General features: G+C 48.6%; 1 protein-coding gene across 6 annotated transcripts; it reads right to left on the bottom strand.

The window, feature by feature from the left end:
• Window positions 1–9,108: 9,108 nt before the first annotated feature.
• On the bottom strand, window positions 9,109–25,212 carry LOC143829566 (acyl-coenzyme A thioesterase THEM4-like). Of its 6 annotated transcripts, none has more exons than XM_077320751.1 (7): window positions 25,075–25,212; window positions 23,996–24,190; window positions 21,421–21,580; window positions 20,065–20,233; window positions 17,455–17,565; window positions 16,349–16,473; window positions 9,109–9,877 (listed from the first exon to the last, which is right to left on the bottom strand). In XM_077320751.1, exons 2-7 carry the CDS (start codon window positions 24,104–24,106, stop codon window positions 9,819–9,821), a joined length of 735 nt encoding a protein of 244 aa, XP_077176866.1. In that variant the 5' UTR covers window positions 24,107–24,190; window positions 25,075–25,212; the 3' UTR covers window positions 9,109–9,818. The 6 variants fall into 6 exon arrangements, with proteins under 6 accessions (XP_077176866.1, XP_077176856.1, XP_077176847.1 ...); XM_077320741.1 differs by lacking the exon at window positions 25,075–25,212 and adding an exon at window positions 24,939–25,062; XM_077320732.1 differs by lacking the exon at window positions 25,075–25,212 and adding an exon at window positions 24,748–25,037 and having other exon boundaries at window positions 23,996–24,187.
• Window positions 25,213–27,117: the final 1,905 nt, after the last annotated feature.

Below are 27,117 nucleotides of genomic sequence, written 5' to 3' on the forward strand. Positions count from 1 at the left end.
GACACAATTGCCTTAAAGGAGAAGCCCCTAATTTCTCTCAATTTCTGTCAGTCCTGGATTTTTCCTCCTTCCTCTGCCTTTTTCGATCCTCTCCCCCGACCCCCCTCCAAGAAAGAAAAGAGGCTCCCTGCTTGGCTCCTCCCCCCTTCAAGAAAAGAAACCCTAACCACATGCAGAAAACTTTCCTGTTTCAATGAGGAGGGGGGGGGGAGAGGAAGAATCGAGTTCAAAGCGATCTGAATTCAACAGGATTGACAATGGAATAAAAAAAGTAAGGGCAGACTCTGCCCTGGAGCCTGGGATTTCTCAATCACCTGGGACGAGGCATGGAGCCCAAAAGCTTAATCACCACCGCAGAGCATTTCAGCATCGCTAACAAATATTTGGAGCAAGAATCACATGTAGATGACCGATAGCGTTGTGTCAGAGTCCTGCATGGTGCAGCAGAACAAAACTTGGGTCTAGTGACACCTGTACAACCAACTGTGTTTCATTCAAGGTCTATATAATCTTTTCTGGAAGTGACCAGGCAGAGGGTGAGTCATAAATCAGGACAGAGCATAATGAAGACACTTAGTAGATGATCAGGCCACACTTTGGCCAGAAGGGAAAGGCTGTGGACCCCCTCTGTAGCTTCTGTGGACCCCCAGGGATATGCAGCCCGCTGGTTGGAAGGATAAGCTAAATTTATAAGGTGATCAACTTTACAGATTCAACTCTAGGGGAAAAGGTAAATATGTCAAGACTGGAGTTTAATGGTTAGATGTGTCCCCCAACTGCAGAACGGGAGAATAATTAAATGTTATCTTGTTCCTAATAATGAAACATCTGGACACATAAGGCTGCCTTAATACAGAATCAAACCATCTGTCCATCAAAGTTGTTACGGTCGACCTCCCAGGTGGGATCAGGGCCTTCCGAGGTCTCCAACTGCTGCGGAGGGCCTGAAAAACAGAGTTTTTCCGCCATGATTGTTTTAATGTATGACATTTGTCTTATTTTGGCATGTTTTTACCTCGTTAAACACGCAGCAACAACAACAACAACAAAAAACGGGAAAACAAATCCGACTTGGAATACAGTTGAGAACCTAAAAGGGTGGAGAAAACATGTGTTTCATCGAAAAATATCATTTGTATTTTATGTTGAGGAGCTGAAATATATGAGAGAAGTAGTAGAAATGAGCAAGTGTTTTAAAAAACACAGATCCTCATGAAGATACGTATGTAAAATGGTTGTCCCCCATCAGGAGGGAACAACGTCATGTATGACAAAAATATTTCAGGGTTAGTACAGAAATGGTGTTGGAGATGAATGCTGCAAATACCATGGACAGCCAAAGTTACCAACAAGACGGTTTTAGAGAGGAGCAAACCAACTGTGTCATTAGAAGCCAAGATGTTACAGCTAAGGCTCACTTACTTTGGGCACATCATGCGATCAAACTCGCTAGAAAAATCATTAATGCTCGGCATGGTCAGCGGCAAAAGGAAATGTGGTCGCCAAAGGATCCGCTGGCTAGACACGATCAAGGCCGACACAGGGATGACCATGGACCAACTAATAGAAGCAGTCAGAGACAGAGACATACAGTGAAGATTTTCCTATAGAATTGTCCGAATGGATGACATCATCACAGAAATTCCCAGATTTGTGCTATAAAAATATCTAAATAATTCAATAATGGCGCTTTACTTTATTCAAATGGGAGTCCCTTGTAAGCTTGATGGCATGGTGACAAAGAAAATTAGTGCCACCTTCTGATTGATCATACAGTTATTAAGGATTGGCTATAATTCTACATCCTGGTCCGTCCTGGTTAAAGTCTTACCAGGCAGAGAAAACAGCCTGTTCCTCTCTGGAAGTTAGTTTTTGATGTTCTCTCACAAAAACAAACTTTATTTCATAGTTGAGGTAAAGGTAAAGGTATCCCCTGTGCAAGCACTGGGTCATGTCTGACACTTGGGGTGACACGCTCTAGCGTTTTCACTGCAGACTCAATACAGGGTGGCTTGCCAGTGCCTTCCCCAGTCATTACCGTTTATTCCCCAGCAAGCTGGGTACTCATTTTACCGACCTCGGAAGGATGGAAGGCTGAGTTAACCTTGAGCCGGCTGCTGGGATTGAACTCCCAGCCTCATGTGCAGACAGCTTCAAACAGCATATTGGCTGCCTTACCACCCTAGCTGAGATAGTCCTTCTCAAGGCTAGAGAAATGGGTGAAGAGTGTGTCATTACTGCTTATTGGAGGCTGCAGGGGAAGCATGCTAGCCACCCTTCCTCCCCGCCCCGCTTTCCGAGACTGGTGAGGACAGAGAACCCGACAGGGGCTAGGTCTTTAAGGGCGACAGTTTCACCCTCCCTGGTCCAGGTTTCTGTCACGCACGCCAGGTCCGCTCTGTGTTCCGCAAAGTAGTTTTGCAGAGTAGAGGTTTTGTTCCTTATTGACCTGGCATTGCACAGCACCAGTGTCAGAGGCGGGTTGTTTGCCTTTGCCTCCACCCTAGTGTCACGAGGGATAGGGCAGAGTTTATAAGGGGCCAGGAGTATGGTTGGTTTTTGGGCCCCTTGCTTCTGTGCATCTCCATCACCTGCTGTCTCTGCCTCTGCCCCTTATTATTATATTTCAGGGCCCCTGCAATTTCCTCTCCCTCAGTTCCTTTTTCTTGCTCCATATTTGATGGTATATTGTTCTGTTTCGGACACGGTTGGCTTAAGTTCTTAGTTCCTGTGAATTTGGCTAGGGTTATTACAACCCTGGTTCTATGCTTATCGGGTTTTTTTGTTTGTTTTTGGTTTCTAATTTGTGTGTTTTTGTTTGTGGAAGGTTAGCCCTGATAACTATTTAAGGCATCTCAGGGCTGCCCAATTCCAGCTGTGGACAATTATGTATTGCGTGTAGGGTGTGATTCGTTTTGTGAAGTCTGTTAGGATCTGGAGGAATAGCCCTGGTCGCATATTGTGGCATCTCAGGGTTGCCCACTACAGGAGTGTGTAGTGTATATAGTGTATGTGCAATCTGGTGTTATTTCATATTTGGTTTGGGATTGCAGAGGTTTGTTTTATTTGTTTTAGTTTTATTGGGCTGTGGCTAGATAGAGGAATTGTCCTTCCTTCCCTCTCCTCCTTTCTTTGGTTGTAGATTTTTCTTCCCTTCTGCCCTTTCCCTCCTCTTTTTTTGTTGTTGGGTAATTGATTTCCTTATTTTTTTTCCCTATTTCCTTCCTAATTTTAACAGCAGGGTTGGATGGGAGCCAACTCAGGTTGGGTACAGGAGTGATAGGTTGGATTTGATTGGGTAGGAGGCTGGGTTGGATAATAATCAATGGTTCAGACTAATTAAGTAGAGGAGTGATAGCCTGGATTAAGTTAGGTAGGTGGTTAAGTTGATTAGAGGGTAGAACAGGTTAGGGTAAGGGGGCAGTTGATTTGGGTCCAAATGGGTAGGTGGTTAGATTGATTTATTCAGGCTACCTGAGTAAGTGCTTGATATAATAAATCAGATATGGGTTAGTTAATTGGTAGGTGGGCAATTTGATTTCGTGATTTCTCCTCCTTTTCCCTTCCCTTTTTTCTCTCCTTTACCCCTCCCTCCTCCCCCTTTTTCCCCACCTTTTTTCCTTCCTCCTCCCCTTTTCCCCTCCCTCCCCTCTTTTTTCATACAGTGTTTCCTGTTTGATTTCTTCCCGCTTAATTTACTGTTCCCACCCAACCACAGTGTTTCTTGTCTGATGTTTTCCCGCTTAATGTACTGTCCCCGCCCAAAGTTTCTAGTAAACTGTCTCTAGTCCCTTCTCCTTCTTGGAGTAATTGTCCGTCCTTAATAGTCTGTCTGACGTCCTTCCCCCCCCCCTTCTTGGAATAAATTATGTTTATTGTGCCCCCCCAAGACTTAGTACTTCTCTTTTTTCTTTCCTTCTTTTTGGTAGTAATCCAGAAGTCTTCTGGGTTGGTGGTGCGGTGAGGTGCGTCACGGGCTGAGCAGTAATTGGGTTGCGGAGCTGGCAGGCCATGGCAGGGCTCCAGCCGTGAGGTTTCCTCGATCAGTAGCGCAGGCAGGTCTTGGCAGGGGCTCCAGCCGTGATGATTTCTCCAGTCGGCCAACGGTTGCAGCATGGGTGGAGAGTGTGAACGGAGGGCACTGGATCGGCGGAGGCCACAGAGATAGCTGGTTGCAGCAGATGGCAGCGGTGGGCACGATGGCGATTGAGGCCACGGGGCTGCGGAGGGTGGTGGGCGCGACAGTGATGGAGCTGTGGCGGTGGCTGGCCGTGAGGGAAGTCCAGCCTTGATACGCCGTACGGGCAGATGCAGCAGCAGAGGACGTTGCGGGGATAGCTGGTCTCAGTGACGGGTCCGGCTGCTGCGGACGGTGCAGGTGACTGGCAGTTGCTGCCAGTCTGGTGGTTGGTCTCCCTCTAGTCGGGCTCCTGGTCGCAATGGAGACCAGCAGGTAGCCGTTGGGTAGTTCTTGTATGGGCCCTGACGGCGATCTTGGAGTCTCCGCTTGTGTCCCACAGTTGTTGATGGATTAATTTATTTTCTCTTTCTCTCGGTTTTGTTCTGGCTGGTTCCTTTCCGTTTCTCTGTTTTTCTTAGTTGGCACTACTTACTTGCTCTTGCTTTCTGCTTGGACGTTGTTGGGTCTCTGGTCTTGAGTTTTCAGTCTGTTGCGTTCTTTCAAGTTTTCTGTAGTTTTCATTAGTTGATTCAGGCAATCAATGTAGCTGTTTTTTTTGTTTCTTTTTTTGCTTTAGACTGGCCAATTTATGGTGATTTTTTTGGCCGCTTTTCTTGGGCTGAGCCTATTTAGTTTCGGGAGCAGTCCAATTCTGGACAGCTCCGGCCGCCATCTTTGCCAGACAGACATTGGAAGTTGGCGATGTCATGTGAAACGTCAAAAATGTAACATCTCCATCAGGTAAGTATGACACTACATTAATGGCATGTGGAAAGGCCTGAAGATCTCCACCAGAGTCTGTTCTCACCTCCCCACAGTATCAAATATTAGATCCAAATGGAAAATAAGGACTCCAAAAGAACAATCAGTTCATGTTGAACTTCAGAAGTCATCAAACAAAGGCTGGAACTATGAAATTGTGACTGGGCTTGATCCCCCATGGTCTGAAGTAGTCTGCGTGAGTGGCAGGGGAAAATGATCTTGAAATCTCTGTTAACACTTTAGACCTTCTATCATGGAACGTAGCCAGCTGGTACAGATATCTTGCGGAATGTTCTAACATCCCCTTCTAGAGGAAGAAGCATGACGTCAGAGCGTTGCAGGAGTCATGGACCGATACCTCTCTAATTTTAGATGGCTTCCATACTTTTGCTTTGGCAGCCACCCCTGGGAAAGGCCCACGCAGACTCAAGGGAGGGCTGGGAATCTTGATTTCAACTTAGCTAAATGTAAAATGCTCAGAAATAGCTGCTCTCAAACCATATGCATTGTCGGTATTGCTATGTTGGGAGAGAGGGTCTGTCCGAGTGATGTTTACCTCCCCCGCACCCTCCCGGGGAAAAAGGAAAGCAGAGGTGACAGAGATTTGGGCTAAACTAGAGAATTATGTATCATCTTTGATGCTGAATTATCCTGACGCTAGAATGCTAATGGTAGATTTAAATAGACGCAAGGAACCTAATGATCCCTTCCTTGAAAAATAGTATACAATGATCCCGCCAATTATAGGCTTATTAGTCTGTTAAGCGTCACCAGCAAGTTGAACGTGAGACGCAAGACAAATTTATTTCTTGGCTAGCAGAGGAATCATAGTGCCAGCAGAAGCAGATTTTAGCGTGGGTAAAGGGAGCATTGTTTGGTACTACAACAGCTAATAGAAAAATAGAGTGCTAGATCTGTAACTTCATTGGATGCATCCTTTGTTGACTTCAAAGCTACTTTTGATTCTGTCTCAAGGGCATGGCTATGGGCTAAACTGGAGGCCTCTTCAACAGATAAAGGACTCCTCTTTTTGATACAATCCCTGCGTGAGCAGACCTCATTCAGAGTCAGATGCAGCAGACAAGGCCACCTAACCGGACAGAATAAAAACTTACAAAAGTGTCAGATAAGGCTGCCTACTAGCCACTCTATTTTTCATCCATTATATTAATGATCTACTAATCTGTTTTTAATCTGCAGATTACCTGCCACCTAGACTAAAGGTAAAGGTATCCCCATGTCTGACCCTTGGGGTGACGCCCTCTAGCGTTTTCATGGCAGACTCAATACGGGGTGGTTTGCCAGGGCCTTCCCCAGTCATTAAAGTTTACCCCCCAGCAGCAAGATGGGTACTCATTTTATCGACCTCGGAAGGATGGAAGGCTGAGTTGACCTTGAGCCAGCTGCTGGGATCGAACTCCCAGCCTTATGGGCAGAGTTTTCAGACGGCTGCCTTACCACTCTGCGCCACAAGAGGCTCTCACCTAGACTAGTGGGACAGTTTACATCAGTCCTTCTCCTGAGGACATTGTAACCTGCCACCAGCCATTGTATGGGAGTGGTGGGCAATAAATCAAATAAATAAATAAAAAGGGTCCTTGGGGGTTGGATCTGGGGGACCTTATGGGAGGTGAACAGGAGATAAAATGGAAATGTCACGTAATGCAAAATGATAGACACTATTGCTGGCTTGCCGGTTTTTGGTGGTAGCCAGCAGTTAGCTTGTTCTACAGCAGGGGTAGTAAAACTGCGACCCTCCAGATGTCCATGGAATGCTGGCAGGGGCTCCTGGGAATTGTAGTCCATGGACATCTGGAGGGTCGCAGTTTGACTACCCCTGTTCTACAGCTTATTCCCTGGGAATTGTAGTCCATGGACATCTGGAGGGGCACAGTTTGACTACCCCTGTTCTACAGCTTATTCCCACAGTAGGCAACCTGTGAGGTCGGGGAGCTCTGAGAGAGAGAGCTTTGAGAGAACTGACTGGCCCAAGGAGACTGTCGGTATGTGAGGAGAGGGGAACCAGACCCTGTTCTTCAGATTAGAGGCCACTGCTCTTAACCACTACACCGAGCTGGCTTTAAATAATATGGATAAATAAAGGTAATGATTATTTCTTTACAGGAACTGGGATCCAACCTGGGAAAGTGATCAAAGGCTATCGCTTCACCGTATGTTGCTTGCCCCATCTGTTCCCATATCTGTGTGAAACATTCTTACAAGGTAATTGCAGGTAACTATCTTTGGGATAAGATAGTGGATAAGGGATCAAAGGGATAAGCCTTTGATCACTTTCCCAGGGAGTTTTATTTCTCCCATGTTTGTGTGAACAACAACTGAATTTCAAGGGGATTGATTGGCTGTTTTGGCAAAGAATTATCATTGTCTGTATTTGGATGCGTGACACAGATTACTAATGTAACAGAATTAAATTTTGCTATATATTCCCACGGTCATGTAAGGAGTCTGATGAAGAGTGCTTGCATTCGAACGCTCACGCCCTGAATAAATCTTAGTTGGTCTTAAAGGTGCTACTGGACTCTTGATTCTATTGTGCTGCTTCAGACCAACACGGCGACCCATTTGAATCCACTCACAATAGTCACCTTGTGAGGGAGGTGGAGCTGAGAACGTTCAAGGAGAACTTGGAATGACCCAAGATAGAATCATAGAGTTGGAAGGGGCCATACAGGCCATCTAGTCCAAACCCCTGCTCAACGCAGGATCAGCCCTAAGCATCCTAAAGCGGTGGTCCCCAACCACCGGGCCGTGGCCCGCTGCCAGGCCGCGAAGGCCCTGGCAATGGGCCGCGGCTCCCTGCCTCCGCAGGGCTGTGCCCGGTCGCGAATGCGCATTTGCGCCATGCATGGCCGCAAACGTGCATTCGCGGAGCTCCTGCGCACGCTCGCAAGATCACCCAGCTGGCTGCATGTCAACTGCCTACTTGAGCTGAATCCTAGTAAAGTTCTGGGTGGTGGGGAATATGGTGACTAAAATAACCCCCCCCCCCTTTTTAGAGGTCTAGGCTGACCCCAAACCAGCGCTACGCTGGCCATTTCTGCTTCAAAAAGGCCCTATGCCCAATTTTGATGAATAATCTCAGGTAAAGGGGGGGGGGGGGGAATCAGTCCTAAGGATGACAATCTTGGGAACATTCAATTTCCTGGGGCTAAAACCTCCGATGAAACTGCAAAGACGTGTCTGAGCCCCATCTGAGAATTTAATCCCAGCTCAGTCGGGCAAGTTCTCCCAGCAGGAGCTAAACAATGTTGTCGAATGCAGGCAGGAAAACTCCTGGAGATTTAGTTAATAGAAAGTGCCTCGGCAGAGTGGAATGCCACATTCTCTCCCCTCCCCCCCCCAAAAAAAAAGCTCCAGGGGAACAGATCTCTGTTGTACGAAGACCATTTATAGTGCTGGGTGATCACCAGGCCCTGCCTTGAGGTTGACATCCAGACTACCTGAGTGGTGACATTCTTCATATGCTCGAGCCCACACTTTCCATGCGTACAAGCTGGGCTCAGCATCCCGTGTTAATACAATACTACTACCACTATTCATAATAACAGTTGGATTTTATACTTTACGTCACTCAAAGGGGTCTCAAAGCAGCTTACAAACGCCTTCTCTTCCTCTCCGCGCAATAGACACCCTGTGAGGTAGGTGAGGCTGAAGGACTGCTCTGCAAGAACAGCGCTATCAGGGCTGCAACTTGCCCAAGGTTACCCAGCTGGCTACATGTGGACGAACAGGGAATCAAACCTGGCTCGCCAGATTAGAAACTGCTGCTCTTAACCACTGTACCACGCTGGCTTAACAGAAGCAGCAAATGAGAACTACATACCTGTAACAGCAGTAAGCACCTTTTCTGATACTGTAAACCAGGGGTAGACAAACTGCGGCCCTCCAGATGTCCATGGACTACAATTCCCAGGAGCCCCTGCCAGCGAATGCTGGCAAGGGCTCCTGGGAATTGTAGTCCATGGATATCTGGAGGGCCGCAGTTTGACTACCCCTGCCGTAAAAGAATGTCCCTGAAGCCTTTTTGAATTCAGCCTCTTGCTTTCAAGGCTTAACACTCCCAGGCAAGGCTTAACACTCTTATATTGCAGTGAAACTCTTATATTGCTTGATGAAGTTACCTGCCATGAGTCTTTCGAGAAGGGTGGGTTAGAAAAATAAAATAGTTTATTATTACCATATGACTGTCCTTTTTTGGAATTTTCTCAGCAGGCCTAGGCAAATTTGTCTTTCGTGCACAGAACTCAACTTCTTCATCCACACTTGAAGCAGCCAGATCAGGAAAAGAGCTTAGCAAACAAAAATACTTTTCGGGCCAAAGGATTTTGGGTCAGAAAGTGTGGGTTGGCTCCACAGACGGCAGATTTTCCTCCTTTGCCTGCTCCTTAACCTTCTTGCAACAGAGGAAAGCTCCTTGCAGAAATAACAGCGAAATGTGGAAAACTTCTGAATGCTTAAGGTACCTGAACTTACAGGAATGGTCTTCCTGTATTCCCCCAGAAGGCTGGGAAAAACAGTATCGCTTCCTGGGAGAGAAACCCTATCTCTGAAGGGGAGAAAAGTGCAGGCAAACTAATGGAGGTGGAACCAGAGATGCTCCCAGGAAACCACCCCGCTGGTCGGACATGGCATGCCAGAAACGGGACTCCAGCTCCAGGAATGCTCGCTTTGTATAAAACCTGGAGGCCGGCTGACAAAAGAGGCACGGACGGTCGGGATCCAAGGCATCTTCTTTGCCACGCCATGCAGGGTCGGATCCGGGAGGACTTCTGCAGGGGCAGAGATGCTGACAGAGAACGTGCCTCGGTCTGTTCACGACCACCTGTTCCTGGTCCCTCCGTTGTACTCGATTGGGTTACTTGGAGCGCTCTGGCGGCTGGGGACTCGCCTGTGAAGCTAGCTGGATGAACAGTGCTAAAATCAGAGAGAAGAGGCAGAAAGAAAAAGTGTGATGGTCTGTCCCTAGCAGTGGAAAAGAGCAAGAATCCAGCAACATCTGGCTTTCTCAACCAGGGTTTTGTGGAATGAATGAGTGGGAGTTAGTTAATCCTTATCCATGGTTCCTCTATATATTTGTGAAACAGCTGGGGGGGGGGGGGGTGAAATGTATCCGGTTGTCCAAGTCGGAATAGGGCTAATCAGGGTGCAGCCAGCTTTGCCCCTGCAGCTCCTGCCCCCCATCCCTGGACTCTAGCCTCTTTGCTCTCAGACGCATCTCAGTGCCTGGAGCCAGCAGCAGGTAAGGGGAGAAGGCCCTGGGCACTCATGGTGGAGGGCCTGCTAACGAGGGCCTCTTGGCCTACTAAAAAGGGCCTCCCAGCCTGCTGATTGCCTGCTAAGGAGCTCTGTCCCGGCCCTGCTAACAAGCTGGCCAGCCCCTGCCCGACCCACTTGATCTGGCTGTGAGCTGCGACCCAAAGCCACCTTAAGCTGCCTGACCAGGGAAAGGGACCCATTTCAAGGCCCGTTCTTAGGAATGGGCTTTGAAGCTAGTTTTTTATATATTTTAAAAATCAGAATCCTAGAATCCTAGGGTTGGAAGGGGCCATACAGGCCATCTAATCCAACCTCCTGCTCAATGCAGGATAAGCCTGAAAATTTTAAAACATTTATTGGGTGAGGTGACCATATATGGTTATGTCGACCAGCCCCCCCCCCCAATGGCCAATTTGGGGTATGGAGGGGGTGGGGAGGTCCCAGGTGGGCATGTACACAGCTATGCTTCCCAACCATATTATGCATGACTAGTAATAAAGCCCGCTGTATGCCGAATACAGCAGGCGCTAGAAACTGACCTTGTCGGGCGGCGGCTCTCTTGGGCGGCTCTCTTTTGGGGCAGGCGGCGGCTCTCTTGGGCGGCTCTGCGCGACTGCCGGGGGTTCCCTCGGGCAGCGGCCTGACGTTATGCTAAGTAGGCAGCCCTGCCTAGCAACTGAAATCATTGGTGCCCTGCCATCCATGGAGGGACCATCCAAAATGACTGGTACCCTGCCATCCGTGGAGGGCCTAACCAAAGGACTGAGATGATGTCCATCAGCGGCCACACTGGAGAATTTTATCTGGCAGTTCCTATCAAGTGGGATTCATATGGCACTCACCTAGGCTGTTTCTAGGAGCAAATAAGATAACTGAGCTCAAAATGAAGTGTGACACCCTGCTCAGCGCATGAACCAATGTCAGCGGAACCCACCACTTCTCAGGATGTCTTGTTTTCCCCAGACTGTTCTAAGGACGATTCCTCTGGCACTGCCACAACTGCTAGCAGAGATGCACTGGTTCCTACTGGCTGGCTCATCAATACAACGTCACTGTTTTCAATGGGTGTGCTTGCAGCCACAGCACCTTCAGTGTGGATAAAGTTTCATTTTTACTTATGAGGGGAAGGATATATTCTAAGGATATGCACGTGAGGCCTAGACCTGGATTCTAAGGCCGCTGTTGTGATTCTCCAGAATGACTAAAGGAACCAACCATTCGAGCGGTATGACCCAGTCCCAAACATACATTATAAACAATGGAGTGTTGATTAACCAAGTATTTCAGGCCTAGCAGTTCTGCCTATTGCAGTCCAGTTCTTTTGTGTGCAACTGAGCTGCCTTGTGGTTTGGAGCTGGAGTGTCCGTGTCTGAACCCAGAGACTTAATGCAAGCAGAATTAGAAATATCTTAACTTGTATTTTTGGAAAGAAGACCTCTCTGGCTAATAGTGCTCAGAGGAAACTTAAAGAGCCGTTCTGTCTCACTTGGGAGAATACTGGGGAAAGTGCAATCTTCAGCGGGGCATTAGGCTTACTGTAAAACCGACCAGGCTGTCGTCTCTGTGCAGTCTGTTAATGCAGTGGTCCCCAACCTTTCTGAGGCTGGGGACCGGCAGGGCACGCCCGCGCATAGGGCCTGCGAACATAGCCCTGCGTCTGCCCCAAGAGGGGTCCGAGTAGAGGCTGGATTACAGCGGGGGTGAGGGGGTGGGGCCGCCGGCGGACTGTTTCTCCCCGGAACCTTGTTGGCTGCACGATCAAGCGATAGGCGGCGCCACGGAAGCCTGGGCAGGAAGCGAGCCGGGAGCGGCTGCGAGGACATGGCGGAGACCATTGTAAGTTGGGGGCGAGGGGGCGGCGCGCGGGGGCTGCGGCCGGCGTGGGAAGAGCGGGGCCCCTTCCTCCAGGGAGTCCGAGCGGCGCCCCTTTGCCGTGCGAGTTTGCGGTCCCTCCTGGGCTTTGCCGTGCCCCGAATCCTCCGCTGCGTGGCTGACACTTTTGCCCTTCTCTCCGCTCCAGCCCCGGGAGAGAGGCGTTTGGCTCCTTTGGCTCTCTTACCCCCATGGCCATTCTAGGGAGGAAGGGATCTTTCACACTCCTTGGAGGGTTCTGGATTGTGAAGTCCGCAGCTCAGTTTTGTTTTTCTTTCTGCGACGGTTCGAGCGGGCTTTAGGCAGAGAGGCTGTTTGCCTTTCGCCCCCCTCTCCCCCCCCCCCCAGTTTTAAAATGCTTTAATGCCTTAAAGTCAGCAATGTGAGGAATGTTGAGTTGCCGGAAAACACAGAGGACATCGCTTGCATCTCTTTTGGCTGTTTTGGGGCAGGCGGTGGCTCTCTCAGGCAGGGAGCCCCGGGCAGCCGCGCTCCGCGCGGCTGCCGGGGGTTCCCTCGGGCGTCAGGCCAGGAGCAACTGCGAGCCGCGCACAGCGCAGCTCGCAGTTGCTGGGGCTGGGAATCAGAGGGACCAATCGGCAGGCGCTTCGATTAGTCCCTCCGATTGTCTGTCATGAGAAAGGGTCCAATCCGGATCCTTCCTCATCCTGGACACATCCCGCCCCAGAATGCCTTACTCTTTTATTTAGTCCGTGGCGCCCGCGGTTTCCTGAACCCTGAAGAACATTTCAGGGGCTTCTCAATGGTAAAAAGTTCTGAAATAAGGTCAGGAATGTAGCAGTGGAAATGACCAAGAGTCTAGGAGCACCTTAAAGACTCATCAAATATATTTTGTGAGTCTCCGTTCATGTCTTCAAATTCAAACTTAATCTGTTCCAATTCCTTTTGAAGATTCACTGCAGGACTAACGCTGGTACTAGTCAACCTGCTGGTTCTTGGCCAGTTTTGTCTCCCTCCTCTCACGTCCCTCGGCAAAATACCCCCCACCTCGGGCCTCAGTAAAACTGTCAAGCGTTGACCGGTCCCCGTTGATAAAAAGGTTGGGGACCGCTGGTCTACGATGTCAATATGAGGGTCTATTAACAAGAGACGGTGTGTACCTCACAAGGGACAGAAAAAATATTTTTGGGAGAACCCTTGCACACTTGGTGAAGAGGGCTTTAAACTAAAGAGAGCCAGTTTGGTGTAATGGTCAGGAGTGTGGAGTTCTAAAGGTGGGCTTCCAATCTGGTGCGCCGGGTTCGATTCTGTGCTCTCCCACATGCCGCCTCACAGGGAGGTAGAGAAAAGGGGCATTTAAGAACCAAGTCTTCTTCTTCTTCGAAATCCAAAGGGGGAGTGAGACGTAAATTCAGAACCTGGTGTGATGGCAGGAACTGAAGATGGGAAGATTGCAAAGCTATAGAGAACAGCACATAAGCAGGGAACTACTAGCTTACAGAAGAGCCTCTTGTGGAGCAGAGTGGTAAGGCAGCGACATGCTGTCTGAAGCTGTCTGCCCATGAGGTTGGGAGTTTGATCCCAGCAGCCGGCTCAAGGTTGACTCAGCCTTCCATCCTTCTGAGGTCGGTGAAATGAGTACCCAGCTTGCTGGGGGGTAAACGGTAATGACTGGGGAAGGCACTGGCAAACCACCCCGTATTGTGTCTGCCATGAAAATGCTGGAGGGCGTCACCCCAAGGGTCAGACATGACTCGGTGCTTGCACAGGGGATACCTGTACCTTTACCTTTACTAGCTTACAAGGAAGTTCAAAAACCAAAACCATGGGGCACACAAAGGATGGACTACGATGTCTCTACAGACACTGGATACCTACTGACATTTCACAAAGACCTCACCTGTGTTTGAGAAGAAAAAAACCTCTTACTGGCTTTTGAGGTGATCTTTAAACAGTCTAAAACTCATAATAGGGCCAGAGACACCGGATACCTACTGACATGACATCACAAAGACCTCACCTGTGTTTAATTGAGAAGAAAAAAACCTCTTACTGGCTTTTGAGGCGATTTTTAAACAATCTAAAACTCATAATAGGGCCAGAGACACTGGATGCCTCCTGACATGACATCACAAAGACCTCATCTCTGTTTAATTGAGAAGAAAAAAACTTCTTACTGGCTTATGGGGTGATCTTTAACAGACTAAAAGTAAGAAAAGGGGCCAAACTCCAGAGAGACACAGAAGACCTACTGAGATGACATCACAAAGAGGTCACCTGAGTTGCCTTGACAGGAAAAAATCTCTTACTGGCTTTTGGGGTGATCTTTAAACAGACTAAAAGTCAGAAAAGGGCCAGAGACACTGGATACCTACTGACATGACATCACAAAGACCTCACCTGTGTTCAGTTGAGAAGAAAAAAACCTCTTACTGTCTTTTGAGGCGATCCTTATACAGTCTAGGAGTCAGAAAAGGGGCCAAACTACAGAGAGAGACTGGAGACATACTGAGATGACATCACAAAGAGCTCACCTGTGTTGCCGTGACAGGAAAAAAAAGTCTTATTGGCTTCTGGGGCGATCTTTAAACAGACTAAAAGTCATAAAAGGGCCAGAGACACTGGATGCCTACTGACATGAGATCACAAAGACCTCACCTGTGTTTAATTGAGAAGAAAAAAACCTCTTACTGTCTTTAGGGGGCGATCATTAAACAGTCTAGGAGACAGAAACGGGACCAAACTCCAGAGAGACACTAGAGACAGAGTATGGGGAACAAGCAGGAGGAACTAGTAGTCCTAATAGAGAAATGGGACTGTGACCTAATAGGAATCATAGAAACTTGGTGGGATAATATTATTATTATTATTATTATTCGATTTATTACCCGCCACTCCCTTGCGGCTCACAATTGAAATACTAGAATTGAGAGGTACAATCTGTTCAAAAGGGACCAACAAGTAAAGAAGGGGGGTAGCAATATATGTTATGAATCGTTATACTTGTGAAGAAATACCGGTACCTGAGCATGGAAGTTCAGTTGAATATAAAAGAAGTAGGAAAGCAGAGTGGTATTATTGTGGGGGTTTGCTATAGACCACCAAGCCAGTCAGAGGATTTGTATGAGATACTCCTAGGCCAAATTACACAATCCTCAAAGAGGGGGGAAAGAGTGGTCATGGGTGACTTCAATTACCCAAATATCTGTTGGAAGACCAACTCTGCTAAAAATACAAAATCCATTAATTTCTTAAATTGTCTTCCTGACAGCTTCATTTCCCAGAAAGTAGACTTGATTCTCATCAATAGGGAAGAACTGGTAGAGGAGGTGGAAGTAGTGGGCACACTTGGTAGCAGTGACCATGTGCTTTTGGAATTTCCAGTCGTGGGAAAGAGAAAACCTTTACGTAGTTAAGACATATAGATTGGACTTCAGGAAAGCAGACTTTAACAGACTTTCATAGAATCATAGAGTTGGAAGGGGCCATACAGGCCATCTAGTCCAACCCCCTGCTCAACGCAGGATCAGCTTTCCTGAAACACAGGGCAACGCTATGTCTTAAAGCTTTCCCTGCCGGTAATTTTACTAATCAGCGCTCAAAGTTTGGTTACTCATCAGGCTTGTTAAAAAATAATGAACTAATGGGAAAAGTGAGCAATAGTGGAATTTGTGCACCAATTTTGTGTGTGTGTGTGTGGAGGGAACATTCATGTTCCGCTAAGATGGCAACCCGAGAGCAAATACACATTGAGGAATCTATCCTGTTATTTAAAAAACTCTCCCAGTGCGAAATTGACCAATGCGGAGAGACCAACCACGGTGAACAAAAAGGGAAATTTTGGTGTCACAACACAAAGATCTGGTTTTTCTCATGGATACGCAGAATATAGACTCCCAGATGCCTAAGCATTCAAAATACATAAAATACACAAGATCTACACACACAGACACAAATTGGAAGCGTCGTTGATGACTGCTAGTAAATTAATCAAATAACACTGTCTTTGATTGCTTCCAAAAGCAGAAAAAGAGGGGGCTCAGCAAACTTCTCTGGGGAGGTTGTTCCCCAGTCATGCGGCTGCCACCTAAAAGGCTCTTTTCTCCTACGCATGCCAGATGAGGATGCTTTGGGCTGATCCTGCGTTGAGCAGGGGGTTGGACTAGATGGCCTGTATGGCCCCTTCCAACTCTATGATTCTATGAGCTTCTCTGATAGGTGGAGCAGTCGGGAGGTCCTCTCCCTGTGATCTTAATACCCATCCAAGCTTGGGGGGGGGGGAAGTCAAGCACTTACCTGTGGCTTCTGCGTGAAGGGTGCCTCCATCGACGCTCCACATCTGGCCGGAGACTAACACTTTCCTCCCCTCCACCTTGTCTAGTTTGCCCTCAGTCCGGATGACCGAACCCAGCGGGACGGGACTGCAAAAGGAAGACATTCCCTGGTCAAGAAAACATGGCTTCCTGCCCTGGTTGGCACAGGGATGGACAAGAGGCACAAGCACTAGAGGAGGAGAAAGAGAAGAACATCCAGGATTGGGGCCTGGGTTTAGCCAGGAACATCAGCTCAGGAAAACGCACAAAAAAGTCCGGAAAAAAAAGCACGCGTCCGTTTTTGATTCTGCATTGCGGCAATGTTTTCGGCATGAAAAGCCATCAGAGTATTTTTGACTATGCATTGCACTCATCCCTCATGGCATTTTCTGTGTCGTTTCCTCGCAGTATTGTAAACTTAATATGCCACAATTCTTTCCTGTAAGCTGCTCCCAGGGACGCTGTTTATGGCATGCAGAAACGTTGCTGCATTTTCTGTCTCCTCCCCTGAGCTGTCTTACACCAAGGGCTAAACGGGAAGCCCGTGAACTACAATTCCCACGAGGCTCTGCCAGCAGCGTGTGCCGGTCAGGTGACACTGCTGCTGACCACCGCCTACCAATGAGCTCCAAGAACGAGGGATGAAGCACTCTCCCACTTGAAGAAAGCTGTGTTTGCACACCACTTCACGCTCATGCATATCCACAAAAAAGCAGGGAAAGATGCTTTAGGATGCTTAGGGCTGATCCTGCGTTGAGCAGGGGGTGGGACTAGATGGCCTGTATGGCCCCTTCCAACTCTATGATTCTATGATTCTAAGATGGGCTGTGTTCAGGTTTTGCTGCTGAACTTCCAATGTACACTGAATGCAGCTCAGTTGGAGCTGGTTTACAAAAGGCCGTCCTTCCTCATGGGCAGCCTCTCTTGCCACAGTGACCCAACAGGCACAATGGAAGGTTTTTGCCACTAAGAGCATTGAGAGAGGAAATTCGGAAAGCTGACCGAAGCAGCTCTTTCCTCACTCCTTTTTGCCTGGTGTGGCCCCAGTTCTTGCCTCGTCTTGGCCCCCTTCTCCCCAAAGGCACTTACTTTTTGTAATTTATGTTCAGGTTTGCAGTCATCACACGGCCCATCAAGGACATGGCGCAACCCCCAAGGGTGGTGTCCAGAATGGTTGCAATGGAGCCCCCGTGCGCAAACCTGGGAGGGGGGGGGAGGAGGAGAAAAGAACAAAAAGGAAGAAAAAGAGCATCTAAGAAAGAGAAAATATCATACCCTAAAAGCCACCACTGGGGCAACATGTTTAGTAAACACTCTGGGGATTGTCGCCAACCCAAATGGCAGTACAGCATACTGGTACACTATGTTACCACATTTGAACCGCAAAACGGAGGATCCCTTTGTTGTTGTTCTGGTCTGTCCCTCTGGGGCAAGATAGAACAATTCTGCTCCGTCCTCTATGTTGTTGTTGTTTTTGGGTGCAAAGTCGTGTCCGACCCATCGCGACCCCATGGACAATGAACCTCCAGGCCTTCCTGTCCTCTACCATTCCCCGGAGTCCATTTAAGTTCACACCTACTGCTTCTGTGACTCCATCCAGCCACCTCATTCTCTGTCTTCTTCTTTTGCCCTCAATTGCTCCCAGCATTAGGCTCTTCTCCAGGGAGTCCTTCCTTCTCATGAGGTGGCCAAAATATTTGAGTTTCATCTTCAAGATCTGGACTTCTAAGGAGCAGTCAGGCCTGATCTCCTCGAGGACTGACCAGTTTGTTCGCCTTGCAGTCCAAGGGACTCGCAAGAGTCTTCTCCAGCACCAGAGTTCAAAAGCCTCAATTCTTTGACAATTGGCCTTCCTTATGGTCCAACTTTCACAGCCATACTTTGCAACTGGAAATACCATAGCCTTGACTAAACACACTTTTGTTGGCAGGGTGATTTCTCTGCTTTTTAGGATTCTGTCTAGATTTGCCATAGCTTTCCTCCCCAGGAGCAAGCGTCACCCACAACAATGCAGCATCTCATGTGAACATGGACACTGGTACTAAAGCTTGCAACAAACCCAGATGCCAATTTTGCTGCCATATACACTCCAATGCCACAATTACTGGACCTAAGAACGTCACCTATACCATCAAAGGCTTATACACCTGCTCATCTTCAAACTTGGTATATGCCATCAAGTGCCAACAATGTCCCTCTGTTCTCTACATAGGGCAAACAGGTCAAACCCTCCGCCAAAGAATTAATGGACACAAATCTGACATCAAAAGCCACAAGACTGAAAAACCTGTCGGAGAACACTTCAACCTTCCAGGACATTTTATAAGGCACTGGTCCCCAACCTGCGGCCTGGTGATGGGCCGCGAAGGCCATGGCGCTGGGCCGCGGCTCCCTCTCCCCGCCCCCCCCCCCGCAGTAAAAAACCTCCCAGGCTGCAAGCTTGCAGCCCGGGAAGCTTCTTACTGCGGGAGGGCGGGGAGAGGGAATCAGGGCTGTGCATGTGCGCATGCGCGGCCGGGCACTTGCCCTGCCGGTCCCCAGCCTCAGAAAGGTTGGGGACCACTGCTATAAGGGACTTAAAAGTAGCTGTTGCATTACAAAGAAACTTCAAGAACAGGCTAGAAAGGGAGATTGCAGAAATGAAAGTTATTACAACACTCAATACTTTGACATACCCTGGACTCAACAAGGACAAAGGTTTTTTAATCTCACTATGCATGCTAACCTTATGTAACTTTTGATTCCACATTCCTCACAATTTATTTTTATTGGGATTATGTGACTGTTATTACAAAACTCTATACTATGACCCAGGACTCAATAGAGACAAAGGCTTTTTTTATTCATGCTAACCTTGTTCAACTTGTGTATCCATATTCCTCACTATGTATTTTATTTGTGATAATATGATTGTAAAGGTAAAGGTAAAGGTATCCCCTGTGCAAGCACTGAGTCATGTCTGACCCTTGGGGTGACGCCCTCTAGCGTTTTCATGGCAGACTCAATACGGGGTGGTTTGCCAGTGCCTTCCCCAGTCATTACCGTTTACCCCCCAGCAAGCAAGCTGGGTACTCATTTTACCGACCTCGGAAGGATGGAAGGCTGAGTCAACCTTGAGCCGGCTGCTGGGATTGAACTCCCAACCTCATGGGCAAAGCTTTCAGACAACATTTCTGCTGCCTTACCACTCTGCGCCACAAGAGGCCCTGAATATGATTGTAAGATATGGCATTGTAATGGATTTTTGAGTTTGACTCCCTGGCCTTGGGAAGTGACCAGCAATTCCCTGGGAGGAATGACTCACAGTTGTATGGATAGCTTTTGATCTCTCTACCAGCAACACTTTGGTTTGTCTTTGTAAAGTACACTGAATTCTAGGGGATTCATTGGCTGTTTTGACAAAGGATTATCATTGGCTGTATCTGGTTGTGACACAGATGTAACAGAACTGATTTTTGCTATATATTCCCTGTCATGTAAGAAGATCATAGTCTGACGAAGGGTGCTTGCACCCGAAAGCTCACGCCTTGATTAAATCTTTGTTGGTCTTAAAGGTGCTACTAGACTCTGATTTTCTTATGTTCCTAGGTTGACTTGCATATATATCACATTGTGAAATCATTGCTGCAGTATGATGTTTCAGAAATAATTCCCCCCACCCCACACAAATAAGGAATTTCAGGCCATATCAAGACTTACCCTGGGGGTCCTTCCAGGTAGGGTCCCAGCTGGAACACAGAGATTATCTTATTCTCCGAGGGGTTCAGGAACATAACGTACTCAAACCCCTTGCCTTCTTCATCCAGGTTTCGGAGGAACATCCTTCTTTCTGTGCTCTTCTTCTGTGTGTGTTCTAGCCTCACCCTTTCTGTGGAGGCAATAAGAAGTGACAACAGTGAGGTGTAACTGGACCTCCTGATGGCCCCTGGGTTTGGGCTACTGTGTGACACAGAGTGAGGGGCTGCATGGGCCACTGGCCTGATCCAACATGGCTTCTCTTATGATCTTATATTTGGGGCAGCGATGCTCTGTCTTCTTAGTGCTTGGGGGGTAGGAGTGGGAGGGCTTCTGGAGTTCTGGCCCCACTGGTGGACCTCCTGATGGCCCCTGGGTTTGGCCACTAGGTGACACAGAGGGAGGAACGGGAGGAAACAATGGCCTGATTCAACATGGCTTCTCTTACATGATGCCTGGGCCTGGGTGGGCCATTGGCCTGACTCATCTATGCTCACCTATGGAAGCCTGATAGGTGACCTACAGCCCATCATGATCTCCTCGTTTAAACTACCCACACAAGATAGCTGTTATGAGGATTAGGTGGAGGAAGGGTGAGGGATGTGAAAAGTTGCTCCGGATCCCTGGCAAGGGAGAAAAGAGGGATACAAATTAACCAAATAAAGAAAATAAGACGTGTAGCATATAGGTGGGAAGAAAAAGGGCACGTGGGGCAATCAAACTAACCTCTAAGCTGAGGGCAATTGGATTCCTCGGACCAGGGAGAGAGTCATTTGACCCTTGCTGAACAGGGGGAGTGGTTGGTATTTTATTATTCGCCATCTTGTTATTATTTCACCATGTTATATTTATATTAATGGGGTATTTTAGGGCAGCGGTCCCCAACCCCTGTCGGTACTGGGCCGCGGCTCCTCCTCGTCCTCCTCCCCGGCTGCTGCCTCGGGGGCTGCCTTGCCACTGCCGCCAGCTCATCTTAGGTGCTCTCCGGCAGCCGCCATGGCTGCGGCTCCCCCTTGTCATGGCACTGCACAGCTGCTGCTGGCAGCGCCCCCCAGTGGGTGGCAGAAAGTCAGGGGCGCCGGCGGGAAAGCAAGTGGAGCAGGGGCTCAGGCGGCGGCGACATCCCTCGACAAAAGCCTAACCCCCCCCCCCCCGGGGCTTAGTAAAATTGTCAAGCGTTGACCGGTCCCCAGTGATAAAAAGGCTGGGGACCACTGTTTTAGGGGGTTTCATTGTATTTTATCGATTTTGTCAACCGCTGCGAGACATTTGAGAGCGGCGGTATATAGATATATAAACAAATAAATAAATGGTCCTTGCCTGGCATGTGATCGAGAACATCCCTGTAGGAGGGCACTCTTTTCCACGTCCTGTCTTTGGACAGCTCCGTGTACTTCTTGTACTGAGCTATCAGATCCGGGCTCCAGCTAGAGTTGGGGAGGGAATAGTCCTTCGACTCTTTGGACTCACTGAGATGAGCCTGAAAATAAAAATTGGGGGTGGGAGAGAAAGGACAGGTCAGCACTAACAAGAGCTGGACGGGAAGGGGAAAGGGGGACGAGGCTCAGCACGTTTGAACACAGCGTGCTGTCCTGAATCCGACCACTGGTCTATCGAACTACTGTCTATCCAGACAGGGAGCAGTTTTCCAAGGTCTCATGTCGAGGTCTTTAGCTGGAAATGATGGGGATTGAACCTGGGACCTTGTGTATGCCTTGAACATGACCTACCATAAGCTCCCTATACAGCCAAGTGTTGTTTGCTACATAACTGATTCACTTGGCTTCCCTTTCCTCACACTTCACCAGTTACTCTGCATTTGTTCGAAATTCCTTTCTTTTATTAATACATGCCACTGGTATGCCAGACATCTGTATTATTTAGCATTCTGTTAATCTTGGTCTCGTGGTTAAGAGTGGCAGCTTCTGCTTTGGCAAGCTGCTTTTGATTCCCCGCTCCACCACATGCAGCTAGCCGGGTGACCTTGGACCAGTTGTCCTGTTAGAGGTGCTCTCACAGAACAGTCCTATTAGAGCTCTCTCAGCCACACCTACCTCAGAGGGTGTCTGCTGTGGGGAAAGGAAAGGAGGGCGACTGTACTCCTTCTGGTAGAGAAAAGCGGGGTATAAAACCCCAGCTCTTTTTCTTCTATGATGGAGGGGAAATAATAAGACCAAATCATAAAACTGATAACGTTCTGATATATTCTGTCTCCTGGGCACGTTCTGAAATAAATCTAATCTACTGATAATGTTTTTCCAGTATCGAAGGTCCATGGGAGTCTTAAGCAATAAAACATGCATGTGTACTGAGTGTGCTAATTATGGTCATGTACTGCTGTCCTGTTCCAAATTTTGCTTCTAATATATATATATATATCTTATATTCTCTGCAAGCCCTTGCTTCACTATCTCCCCCTCACATCCTGGCTTATAAAATGTGAGATACCCCATTGAACTATTTGATTGTATGCAAAGAAGCAATTCCTTTTTGCACATCAGGAATTTAACACTAATCTTTTTCTTTATTTAAAACATTTCTGTCACCTTTCTAGCCAATAGGGTCTCTGAGAGAGTGTACAACATACATTAAATCATATGCCTGCTACAGATTGACTCAGGGATCCTAGAGGGTTTTTTTGCCTTCCTCTGGGCATGAAGCAGGGGTCACTGGGGGAGTGTTGAAGGGGGGGGGGGAGCAGCACGTGAATTTCCTGCACTGTGGAACAAGTTGGACTAGATGACCTTTGGGATCAATTCTGGCTCTTAGTTTCTAATTCAACATTCAAATGTTTAAAATAATGTATATGTACAACAATTAAATACAAATATAAAAAGTCAGTAAACTAGTCTCTTTCTCTCTGTGTGTATGGGTGTATACATATCACCAAGATGAGTTGGGTTTTATACCCCGCTTTTCCCTACCTGTAGAGCCTCTTGTGGCGCAGAGAGGCATGGCAGCAGATATGCAGTCTGAAGCTCTGCCCATGAGGCTGGGAGTTCGATCCCAGCAGCCGGCTCAAGGTTGACTCAGCCTTCCATCCTGAGTCAACCTCAAGGTTGACTCAGCCTTCCGAGGTCGGTAAAATGAGTACCCAGCTTGCTGGGGGGTAAACGGTAATGACTGGGGAAGGCACTGGCAAACCACCCCGTATTGAGTCTGCCATGAAAACGCTGGAGGGCGTCACCCCAAGGGTCAGACATGATTCGGTGCTTGCACAAGGGATACCTTTACCTTTTACTTTTCCCTACCTGAAGGAGTCTCAGCTTATTTCCCTTCCTCTACTAATGACACCCGGTGAGGTTGTTGGGGCTGAGAGAGCTCTGACAGGACTGCTTTGTGAGAACAGCCCTATCAGGGCTGTGACTGGCTCAAGGTTATCCGACTGAGTGCATATGGCCGGGAGAATTAAACCCGGCCCGCCAGCTTAAATTAAGCTGTCTGGCAACAAATTCACAAGAGACAGACAAAAGAAAAGACTTCTGCAATGCTATTGGAAGCAAACAAATAAGTAAACTGCAGCACTATTTATTTTATTTATTTATTTGGATTTTTATACCACCCATTCTTTACGGCTCTGACCTCTCACACCCATCCCAGAACTGCCCCCCCCCGCCTGGAGGATGAGGCAATGGTGTGATCAGGTGACCACATTCTACCTTCAAGCCTCATTGATGCAGGAAGCCCCCAGTGACCAGAGGGCCATCAGGAATTGCTGTCTTTCCGCAGACTGCCAATTCTCTCTTTTCTATGATTAAAGTAAAAGCGTGTTGCCACAGTCCCTTGCTTCACTGAGATGCTTGGACCACCCAAACCCATCAACAAAACCCTTGCCTCTGGCGAAACACAGCCCTAGTCTACTGCTTAGAGCCCTTGTGCACATCCCAATACTTACTGTGTTGCTGGAGGTCCTCTGACAAACCAACGCTTGAGGGCCGCATCTAGTGACTGCCTGGCAAGCCAGCCTGGTTACCATCCGACTGCAGCTCCCGAGCACAAGATGCATTGTGAAGAGTTTGGAACGGCAGTCTCCTGGGACCGGCTTCAGCTGCTTTTCTGGCCAGTCGTGGTGCGGCTAGAGGGAATGCTGCTGTGGGAAGACATGCCTGTCAATGAATGCAGAAATTAGAAAACCACCCTTTCCGGTTGCAGCAAAGGAACTGCAGCTTGGCAAACAGCTGTTTCGTGGAATGCTGGGAGGTTCTGAGTTCACCTTGGCTGGGTATCAGTGAAATTAGAGCTACCAACTTCCAGGTGGATTCTGCAGAGCTCCTGGAATAACAACTGTGCTCCGATGAAAATGGTTAAAAGATTCCAGAGATGAATAGGGAGGGAAAGCAAGTTGGATTTCTGTACTGAGATTAAGTAACCAGTGGGAAACATTTTAGGTGCAATATTTACTCATTATTTTTCCTATGTAGACATCTTACATGCTTTTGCAATACAACAATTCTGACAGACAAGCAAAAAATAAAAAGAAATATGGAAAGGAGCCAAGTTTACACTCCGGGGGGGGGGGGAAGTGCTAGCCTCTTCCTGCCCCCCTTCTGCTACAGACAGTCAGGCCGTCCAGCTAATTAAAATGATAGACGTAATAATAATAATAATAGTAATAATAATAATACCAAATAAACCAGCCTGGCCTACCTGGCAGGGATGTTGTGAGAAGAGAATGACGTCAGCCTCTTGGGGAGAAAGGCGGGGGGGCTACAATAAACGGGGATGTTTAAAAACGAACTAAAAAGGCCCTCCCAAACAACCCCACAACTTTGGAGTGACCTCTGCCTTCCAATGTGCCCTCATTTAGTGTGACCTTTGACCTCACACCGTCCCCCTACCATGTGACCTCGCAAGCGCCTTCTTTTTCTCCTCCAGAGGAATCGGCTTCCAGTTTCCGTTTCCGGGGCGAGGCTGTCACGCGCCCCCGTGCCGAGTGGAAGGAGCTTTCGCGCTCTGCGCATGCGCCCAATCTACCTGAGTTCCGACGCTTCGCCTCTCTCCCACCGCACTCGTCGCCATGACAACGGGAGCGGTCCGAGCGTTTTTTCCCCACCTTGTGTCAATCAAAATATAGCCCCCTACGGAATTCTTTCCCGGCTCGACTTCCTTCGACACACTGTGATTGGCTGTCTCGCGCCTTTCAAATGCTTCATTTTGATTGGACCAAGGAATGTCACTCCCTTATATCCCTGCTCTGATTCGCGTAGATTTCGTATACCGGTTAAGGACCGCCTTTTCCAAGGGATGCTTGTCGCTGATTGGGCGACGCGACTTGCAAAGTCCTTTGGAGCCGCCCCTGTGCTGCAGCCCGGGTGCGGCTGATGCGGAGCCTGGATTGGCGCAGGGGAACTCTGCACGTTCTCAGAGGCACTCTCGCCATTGCAAAGTACCCGGCCTCTGTCTGCAAGAATAATTCCACGCCCTTCCCATTGCAAAGGGCAACGTCCCGCTGAGCTTCCCTGGTGCGGAGGGACTCACTGTGAAAACTGCACCTGACGGGCTGCAGCCCCAGCCCCCTGCCTGCCTGCTTTAAAAAGCGCATCTATTTGGCCCCACGTTGTATAGGGCGTGCCTGCTGGGTGCAGCTCTGCCACGCGAGAAATGAAATGGAGCACCTTGCCAGGGGGACTGCCAGGATCTATTTTGTGGCCATCCAGATGTCCATGGACTACAATTCCCAGAAGCCCCTGCCAGGGGCTTCTGGGAATTGTAGTCCATGGACATCTGGAGGGCCGCAGTCTGACTACCCCTGATTTCCTCCAGGCCAGGCTGGATTCTGGAAATTTGAAAGATCACATGGGCATGAAATTGGGTGGGCAAATAGTTGTGAGTTCCTGCATAGTGCAGGGGGCTGGACTAGATGACCCTGGAGATCCCTCCCAACTTTGATTCTAAGGAGAGCTGCACCTGGTGAAGTGGTGGTGTCAAGGTGTCAGAGCTGCAGAGTCTCTAGTCTACTCAGTAAAAAAAAAAAGTTGCCAGTTCGAGGTTGGGAAATACCTGGAGATTGGGGAGGGGGGGTGGAGCCTGAGGAGGACAGATGTTTGGGGATGGGAAAGGCTTCAGGGGAGGTATAATGCCACGGGTCCACCTCCCAAAGTGGCTGTTCGCTCCAGGGGAACTGGCCCCTAGAATCATAGAATAATAGAGTTGGAAGGGACCTCCTGGGTCATCTAGTCCAACCCCCCCTCACACACACACACAATGCAGGACACTCACAACCCTCTCACTCATCCACTGTCACCTGCCACCCCCTTAAGCCTTCACAGGATCAGCCTCTCCGTCAGATGGCTCTCCAGCCTCTGCTTAAAAATCTCCAAAGATGGAGAACCCACCACCTCTCGAGGAAGCCTGTTCCACTGAAAAACCGCTCTGACTGTCAGGAACTTTTTCCAGAGATTTAGACAGAATTTCTTTTGAATTAATTTCATCCCATTGGTTCTGGTCCGTCCTCGGCATGGTACCCTGTCACCTGGAGACCAGTTGCAATCCCAAGAGATCTCCAGCCACCATCTGGAGATTGGCAGCCCTGGAAACCAGGTCTCTCCTGCAAAAGTTGTCTTTATATCCAAACATTTATGTCCCTGAACACAAGGTGGCTTACAGTTAAGGTTGCCAAGTTCCAGGTGGGAGCTGGAGACCTCCCAGAATTACAGCAGATCAGCAGACAGTAGAAATATCAGTTCCACGGCTGCTTTGGTGGGTGGGTGTGGCTTCAGTGGCATTATACCTCTCTGAGGTCCCTCCCCTGCCCTCAGCATTCCACAATTAAGGAGGCATCTGCCCATTAACCCCCGATTTTGACGGATCTCCTGAAGGGCCCTCAGCTCTTCTGGGATCTCATTCCACCTGTCCCTAGTTGGGTGTGAGGGAGCGGAGGCTGAGAGAGCCCTGACATTACTGCTGGGCCAGAGCAGCTGTATTAGGGCTGTGACTGGCCCAAGGTCACCCAGCTGGCTGCATGTGGAGGAGGAGCAGGGAATTAAACCCAGCTCGCCAGACTAGAAGTCCACACTC

The sequence above is a fragment of the Paroedura picta genome, chromosome 1 (assembly GCF_049243985.1).
Source record: "Paroedura picta isolate Pp20150507F chromosome 1, Ppicta_v3.0, whole genome shotgun sequence".
Taxonomy (NCBI): domain Eukaryota; kingdom Metazoa; phylum Chordata; class Lepidosauria; order Squamata; family Gekkonidae; genus Paroedura; species Paroedura picta.

Excerpts from the sequence above, each read along its gene's own strand:
- LOC143829566 (XM_077320751.1), bottom strand. The coding sequence starts at position 24,106 with ATGCATCTTGTGCTCGGGAGCTGCAGTCGGATGGTAACCAGGCTGGCT. Across the intron at positions 20,234-21,420 it reads TGTTCTCGATCACATGCCAG|AAAGGGTGAGGCTAGAACAC; the intron begins GCAAGGACCATT and ends TTGCCTCCACAG. Across the intron at positions 16,474-17,454 it reads CTGAACATAAATTACAAAAA|TCCCGTCCCGCTGGGTTCGG; the intron begins GTAAGTGCCTTT and ends TTCCTTTTGCAG.